At 44.1% G+C, this 7669-nt stretch overlaps 3 protein-coding genes across 3 annotated transcripts; all 3 read left to right on the top strand.

The window, feature by feature from the left end:
• FOMMEDRAFT_156026 (adenylyl cyclase) lies at nucleotides 1–1952 on the top strand (the record flags this gene model as incomplete). The annotated part of the gene is made up of 2 exons (XM_007266341.1): nucleotides 1–63; nucleotides 1131–1952. 2 exons carry the CDS (start codon nucleotides 1–3, stop codon nucleotides 1950–1952), a joined length of 885 nt encoding a protein of 294 aa, XP_007266403.1.
• Nucleotides 1953–2976: 1024 nt separating this feature from the next.
• Nucleotides 2977–4108, top strand: FOMMEDRAFT_28397 (adenylyl cyclase; the record flags this gene model as incomplete). Its single annotated transcript, XM_007266340.1, has 5 exons — nucleotides 2977–3063; nucleotides 3116–3132; nucleotides 3191–3254; nucleotides 3309–3765; nucleotides 3816–4108. The coding sequence occupies 5 exons, from the start codon at nucleotides 2977–2979 to the stop codon at nucleotides 4106–4108; spliced, it is 918 nt and encodes a 305-aa protein (XP_007266402.1).
• A 384-nt stretch (nucleotides 4109–4492) lies between these two features.
• Nucleotides 4493–7532, top strand: FOMMEDRAFT_19969 (DUF803-domain-containing protein). Its single transcript, XM_007266339.1, has 15 exons — nucleotides 4493–4649; nucleotides 4715–4731; nucleotides 4800–4911; nucleotides 4959–4983; nucleotides 5043–5075; nucleotides 5128–5156; nucleotides 5220–5324; nucleotides 5383–5410; nucleotides 5473–5599; nucleotides 5658–5778; nucleotides 5835–5886; nucleotides 5940–5987; nucleotides 6042–6047; nucleotides 6099–6122; nucleotides 6179–7532. The coding sequence occupies exons 1-15, from the start codon at nucleotides 4560–4562 to the stop codon at nucleotides 7291–7293; spliced, it is 1932 nt and encodes a 643-aa protein (XP_007266401.1). The 5' UTR covers nucleotides 4493–4559; the 3' UTR covers nucleotides 7294–7532.
• The last annotated feature ends 137 nt before the right edge of the window (nucleotides 7533–7669 follow it).

The raw sequence follows: 7669 nt of genomic DNA, 5'->3' as shown, positions 1-7669 counted from the left end.
ATGGATTGCCTAATGAAGAAGTTAGACAACAAGCACTTCAGACCCTTTGTTATTGAAAAGAAGGTTAGTGCCTCTACCTACAAACTCTAACTTCCAGCAACATGGAAGTACATACACCCAGTGTTTAACAAGGTTCTACTGTCTTGATACTATAATCCAGGTTTTCCTTTACAACAAAGACCCCTACTACCTCCACCAGAACTCATCAGTTCTGAACTAGAATACAAAGTAGAGTATGTAGCAGATGCTAAGCTGGTGCACAGAAAACTCAAGTTCCTTATCTACTAGAAGGGATACCCAGTTGAAGAACACACTTGGGAACCTGCTGAGAATCTTACCCATACTGCTAAGACAATCTAAGACTTTTATCAACTTCATCTAGGTGCTCTGCATCAACTCTACTGTTGCCTGTCTGGATTGTGCCACAGACATATGTGATAAAGGGATAAACCTATGTGATTGTGTGAGTTTGATCTCAATCAGAGTCAATCTGCACCTTCTGTCAGCGACAGCGTAGAGGGGACCCGAAGGCTCAGCAAGGGGACCCAGGCTACAACTATCCTACACAACAGAAATACAGGACACAAGCACCAGAATGTAGTCAGAACTTGTGGAACAGGCAGAGAGAGAGAGTGAGACAAGAGTAGAGTATATAGAGTGAGCCTAAGAGTACAGGACTACCTGGAGTAGACAAGATCAAGACTACAGGACCAGTCTGATCTTGTACACCTATATATACTAAACTACACAAGAGCACTCAGGGAGTATGAGCCACTAAGAATGATAAGCTATGAAGAATGAAAGAAAGGAATGTCAAAGATAAAGGTACAAAGAATGAAGGGATGGACAAAGGGTAAGAGACTATAGAATGAACAGAGAATGAAGGAGTGGTCAAAGGAATAGAATGATGAAGTAAGGAAGGGTAGTAGTAGGAGTCAGTATGTATATAGTCCATAGACAGCACCTCTGAGGGACAGAAGTCCTGAGTTCTGGTATGGAAGGGTGCAGAACCCTTAGAACTGAAGGTAAGAGAGTAGAGAATTGTAACATCACCCCCCCTCTAAAACCAATCGTCCTGATTGGTAAACATTGGGCTTGGTTAGTGGCTCAGGCATAAGTCAGAACAGTAGGGTTTGGAAATCTGTGAGGCTGGTTCTTCGGCTGAGGGCGATGCAGATCAAACACAGAAGCCGGAACCAAATACTCAGGATGTAGGCAACGTTCAGCCTTCGATTTTGCCTCCAGAGGTTGTCGCTCCAACGGGCCATGTTGCATTAGTGTTCACGGATGTTCGAAATTCCACGCATCTTTGGGACGCGAATGCTGGTATGCCGATCGCTATACGACTGTACAACCAGGTACTGCGACGGCAACTCCGGTTGTGTGGTGGATACGAGGTGAAGATGAAAGGCGACGCGTTTATGTGTTCGTTCCAGAATGTGTTATCGGCGCTGAGATGGTGCCTGATGGTTCAGCTCGATCTTCTTCGTGCGTCTTGGCCTTTGGAGATCCTTGAATGCGAGGACGGGGAGGAGGTTTATGATGATAAGAATGGAAAGCTGATTAAACGTGGACTTTCTGTACAGATGGGTGTTCATTATGGTATGCCTGTGTGTGAGTCGGAACCGATTACGCATCGGATGGATTATTTTGGGCCGATGGTGAATCGAGCGGCGAGGATTGCTGGGAGTGCGAATGGTGGGGAAATCCTTGCTAGTGCCGATGTTGTGCGTGAGATATATTCGCAAGTGCTGAACGAGACGTACAATCCGTCGAACCCAGAGTCAAAAGCGTTTGATACTACGATAGAAGGAATTGACATTGAAATCATTCCTGTCGGGGAGCGTCCCCTGAAGGGCCTCAAAGAGCCGGAAATACTTTCGCTGGTGTACCCGAAGGAACTCATTGGGCGTTACGAGGCGTCTTCCGCATATCAACTACACACTGACTAGTCGCGGGATAATGGCAATCCTTGATTCACTTTGGAGGGGCGTTGCAAGTGCGTCTCTCCTGATACATCAGGGACATGTTGTTGATAGGCTGCGATTGACGAACAGACATCGTATTAGGTGCTTTCTACGTTACAGTTGTTTTTGCTTTCGGCTTGTATAATAGGCAACACTTCTTTATTGGTGGTGATATACCGGATTTTTTGATGTTTATGTATTATAATCAAATTAGGATAATACATAATTTTTTCTCTGAACCAAATGACAATTTTTTTCAAAAATGTAATATCATAATTTGTAAACCTTATAAGGCATTATGACAAAATTTTACTGTGGACAGTTCCTTCAAACACAAAACAGATAATTTCTTAGGCAACATTTGAGCATTACAACATTTTTGAAATTTTGGTGAAGAAAGGAATACAAGGAAAGTTTGGTTTTAACAGAAATATTATTATAATGTTGAATTATAACTTGCTTCTTTTTTAATGCGTTCACACACTTTAATAATACTTGCCACATAAGAATGCATAATGTAAAAAATTTATTGTGTATACAGTAGAAAATGTCTTATTGCATCACATTATAATGTATAAATAGTATGATGCATAAATTTTTGGCCAGACCAAAACTCAGATTCTCAGCTAAAATGTATTGTCATAATGTATAAATTGTATAATACATTGGGTTTAGTCCTCTCCTGATGTTATACAATAAGACATTTTCAACTGTAGTATAAATTACAGTAAAATGTGTTATAATACATTAAGATTTTCTGTGACAAAATTGTGTTTACCTGCTAAAATTGTATACAATAATGTATAAAGTGTATAATACATTGGATTTGGTCTTCTCCCAACATTATACATTATGACATATTTTACTGTAATTTTTTTTTGTGTGAGTATTAGTTTTTTTTTGTATAATACTACTAGTATAAAGTCTAGCACAACACACACTATGTATGCTCTTATCTATCTCCTAATTTTTAACATTGTATTCAGCCTTTACAACAGTAACTTGGTGAATGCTGCCTACTGTGTTGGCAAGCACATTGATAAAAAGCACTAACACTATACAGCCAGCATTGCTCAGTACTGGATCCAATTTAAAGGTAAGGTATTTAGTAGCCTTTTTTTCATTTTTTTCCTTATTATACTATTTAGCTGGCTTGTATCATCTTGTGAGCCCTTAAATTTCTGTTATTTTTATGAACTGCTCACACAAGACATACTTATTAGTGCTGCCGTAATTGGTATTCTTATTAGGACAATAATAATTACAGCACCGTCTAAACAGAAAAAGGTCCGTTATCTAATTGAAGTAAATATGTACTAGGTATGAAGACTAAAGCCGAAGGTACAGGAAGTGCTCGCTCCAACGGGGCATGTTGTATTAGTATTCACGGATATTCGGAATTCAACGCGTCTCTGGGACACGAATACCGGGATGCGGAGAGCTATGGGACTGCACCATCAATTACTGCGACGACAACTCCGGTTGTGTGGAGGATATGAGGTGAAGACCACAGGCGACGGGTTCATGTGTTCGTTCCAGAACGCCTCATCAGCCATTAAATGGTGCTTGACGGTACAGCTTGATCTTCTTCGTGAGCCTTGGCCGTCGGAGATTCTCGAGTGCGAAGACGGGAAGGAGGTTTTTGATAGGCATGGAACTCTCATCGAGCGAGGTCTTGCGGTACGGGTGGGTATTCATTGTGGTACACCTGTGTGTGAACCAGATCCGGTCACGCGTCGTATGGATTACTTTGGACCGGTGGTGAATCGTGCGGCGAGGATTGCTGGGAGTGCGAATGGTGGGCAGATCCTAGCTAGCGCTGACGTTATGCGCGAGATATATGCTCAGGTGCTAGACACGGCATACGATCACTTGGATTGGTTACCGCGATAGAAGGAATTGATGTGGAGATTGCTTCTGTGGGTGAACGTCGCCTGAAGGGCCTTTTAGAGCCCGAAATCCCTTCGTCGGTGTATCCTAAGGAGCTCATCGGGGGTAGTGAGCTCAATCTTACGGAGAATCCAGATGTGTCTCTCCCACAAAACGTCGAAGAGGTTGATTTCAATTTAACGGCTATCCTCGACTCATTCTCAGCCTACATCGACAAAGTTTTTTCGCTGTCCATGGTAGACACGCCATAGAGGCTGCTTGGTAGCCTGCAACACAAAGAGAGGAGTATCGTGGCATGTGTTTCCTGTATTTATCTTCGAGTCCTGTCTCCTACATCGCCAGCCTGTTTATAAGCAGCTCTTCTGTCCTAGATGCTTTTGTAATGCAATTGTATTGTATTACTCGCCTTCTGATTTCTTATGTACACAATCTGACGCACCTTGATTAAGGCAGATTCTACCTTGATGGAAGATACCGCCTTGATGGAGGTGCATCATGAAAATGCGTAGCCAAGTCGTCTGGACCTCGGCGGCCGGCTGGCGAGTACAAACGCCGATCACTTGCCACATTAGGCGAGGCTGACATGGTTCGCACAAATGAAATCGAAGTTCGAGCGCACTGCATACCACACCTGTCTCCACCTTCCCTCATCTTTCGGCGTCGTCCCCGTTTTATCGAGACGCCCTACAAATGTCGTCCACAATGTCATCAACAGCGTCGACGACGAGCAGTGCTGCTGCGTCTGCTTCGTCCTCTGCTTCAGCCTCGCTCAGTGTCGGATCCAACCTGAAGGTGGGTGGCTATTTAAGACACCCTTATTTATTTAATTTTAACTGACTTGATATCGCATCACCAAGGTCGTTGGTATCATCTTGTGGGCGCTTTGGTTTTTTTTGCTGCTTGAGAGACTGCGCCGCTTACGCTGGGGTTGTTATTTACTAGGGCTATTGCGAGTGGTGTACTTATTGGGTCGAGTTTTGTGTTTAAGAAGAAGGGTCTACTGCGCTCGCAGGCGGGCGGAGTGGCCGGGGAGGGTGTTGCATATCTCAAATCAGTAAGTCGCCTACTTTCAAAGTACTTATCGTGCTTATTGTTTGTCAGCCATTGTGGTGGACAGGGATGATCAGTACGTGTGCACGCGTCAAACGCGACTGACCTCCTAATTGAACTAATTCCGGAATTCAGTGATGATTTTGGGAGAGCTGTGTAATTTTGCTGGTGAGTAGCCATTCTTCGATGCTGGCTGTCTTTTACTTATAATTGTGTGCAGCGTATGCGTTTGTTGAAGCTATCGTCGTCGTACGTTTTTGTCCCTGGCGCGGATATGTCCATATAGCGGAATGTACTCAATTATAATTTCAGACACCACTGGGAGCGCTATCTGTTGTCGTCTGTGCTATCTTATCCTCGTTCTTCCTCAAGGAGAAGCTGTCATTCTTCGGTTGGTTAGGGTGTGGATTGTGTATTGTAAGTGGTCTTACTCCACTTATGCTGACTGCGTGAGAATTACTAACTTGTGCGGAAGATCGGCTCTATCATTATTGCACTCAACGGTGTGTTTGCGTTCACAGCTTATGCCTTAGTCTCTCATGTGTCTCATCTATCATCGCCTCAGGACCGTCCGAGCCCTCCGTGGGCGAGATAAGGGAATTCGAGAAACTGTTCATATCGCCCGGATTCTTAGCATACACAGGGACGCTGATTGCGATATCACTCGCAATTATCTTTTATTTCGCTCCGAGGTCAGTCTTTTAACTTCTGATTTGTCAGGCTAGTCTTTGCTAATTCCGACTAATTCAGATATGGGAAAAAATCTATGTTATGGTATATCATGGTTTGCAGTATGATTGGGGGTATTAGCGTTAGTGTTACGACTGGGCTGGGAGCAGCCATTGTTAGGACAGCACAAGGCGACAGTCAGGTATGGGCCATTGTATTTCCTATTGTCTAAGAGATCTGATAGTGATGCAATGATAGTTTAAATATTGGTTCATTTATTTCTTAATGGTTTTCGTGGCTGTAACATTAAGTTCGTGACTGAGGTTTATTTCTGTTTATTGGTCATTCTAATGATTGATGTAGTCACCGAAGTTTACTATCTCAACGTGGCCTTGGCCCTATTCAATACTGGTACGTTCTAGCTGATTTGATGTAGAATCTGATGTTAATGTACCTCCTTTCTAGCCATGGGTAAATGTCTTAATTAGTTGATTACTTGATATATACTGAAGTTATTTGCAGTCACTCCAACATACTACGTTATCTGTGAGCAGACATGGCTTTAAAGAATCATAGGCGGTTGACTTATAACATTCTTTTAGTCACATTCTTTTCTATGGTTACGACTATCGTACTGTTCAAGGGACTCAAGGCGACGATAGCGCAGATCCTGACTGTCGTACTAGGATTCTTGGTCATCTGTTGCGGAATTACGATTCTGCAGATGTCGAAGATTGACCCAGAGGAACTTGGAAACAGACTTGATCGTCGCTCGACTTTGCTTTTGCAGGCAGCCCGAAGCAACACTGGCAAGATGGACGAGAAGGACCTTTCTGCGCTTGAAGATCCAGGTATCGACTCCATTCGGGGTTCGTTTGGTCCTTTGGGTAGCATGATCCGAGCTCGAAGTGTTCGACGCATGAGTATGTCGAGTCATACCGCTGACTCAATTCGCTCTCGTCGAACCACTGGACTGGAGCCGCACTTTGAGGGTTTGCAACGACATCAGTTGTATGATGCTCCGGTTCCATCATTCAACTCTGATCGTTCTCTACATACACATGCTAGCCACGCGCCGCCGCGAACGCCAACAATCAAATTTGATACGGAAGATGTTGTGCATAAATATCCAACAAAGGGGCTAGGAGCGGACCTGGCGACGCATGAGCGAAGGGAGACGGCCTTCCGGTCTTCTTCTCCGGGTCATATATCAATGACTTCAATGGACCCGATCAGGGAAGAGTCATCGGAAGGTCTTGCAGTACAACAACCTAGACCTCAACATCCGATCCCGGGGTTACCACCAATAGATTCATTTGATAGCACTGCGCCGTTGCGGACAGCACCGGCAACGATGTTTGCGAGTCAGAAGGGCCTACCTCGACAAGATCCATTCGAAACCTCACCGGCGACATCGACTGGGGCAGCCTTCCCTGCAAGCGGGAGCTCGTCTTCGCCATTACCGATGGCGGCGAGATTTTCGCCTACGAGTGATGAAGAAGGGTACATTGCGCGGCGACTTGGACATGGAGGGAGGGGACATAAGAGGACGTCGAGTGATCGGAAGTATCCGAAGGGCGTGGATGATAAGGAGGAGAGTGTCAGTCTTGTGAGGAGTCCGTCGCCTGAGGATAGTTCTGTACCCTCCGATGAGGATGATGTGCAGATGCGAAGTGGGGGAATACGCCTTGTGGGGAGTTCGTCTGGGCGGTTTTGAGTCTTGTTGGGTATACGGGCTTCTAATTTTTTTTTCTTTTGCGTGATTAAACGGGAACTCTTTCACTTTGAAGGAAGGACTATATTTCTATTTCTATCCCTATCTCTACCCCATTTTTTCTACCCTACCCCATCTCGTGTCATCTCACAATCACACGCAGAGACGATATATTCTGTTCTTCTAAACGCGTTCATTCATTATTATTAGTTTTTTTTTCCACTACCACCGAGTTCGTTCTTCACCGATTTTATTCGATTTGTTTGTTTTATTTTTTTCGATGTTAGAAGATATGTATCTATGTATCTATATAATTTGGCAACGAAGCTTGACGTTCACGACACTTCACTTATTTTGCGAGAGAAGTGTTCGTTGTCAT

The sequence above is a fragment of the Fomitiporia mediterranea genome, assembly GCF_000271605.1.
Source record: "Fomitiporia mediterranea MF3/22 unplaced genomic scaffold FOMMEscaffold_6, whole genome shotgun sequence".
Taxonomy (NCBI): domain Eukaryota; kingdom Fungi; phylum Basidiomycota; class Agaricomycetes; order Hymenochaetales; family Hymenochaetaceae; genus Fomitiporia; species Fomitiporia mediterranea.
This window is presented reverse-complemented; position numbering and strand designations above follow the sequence as displayed.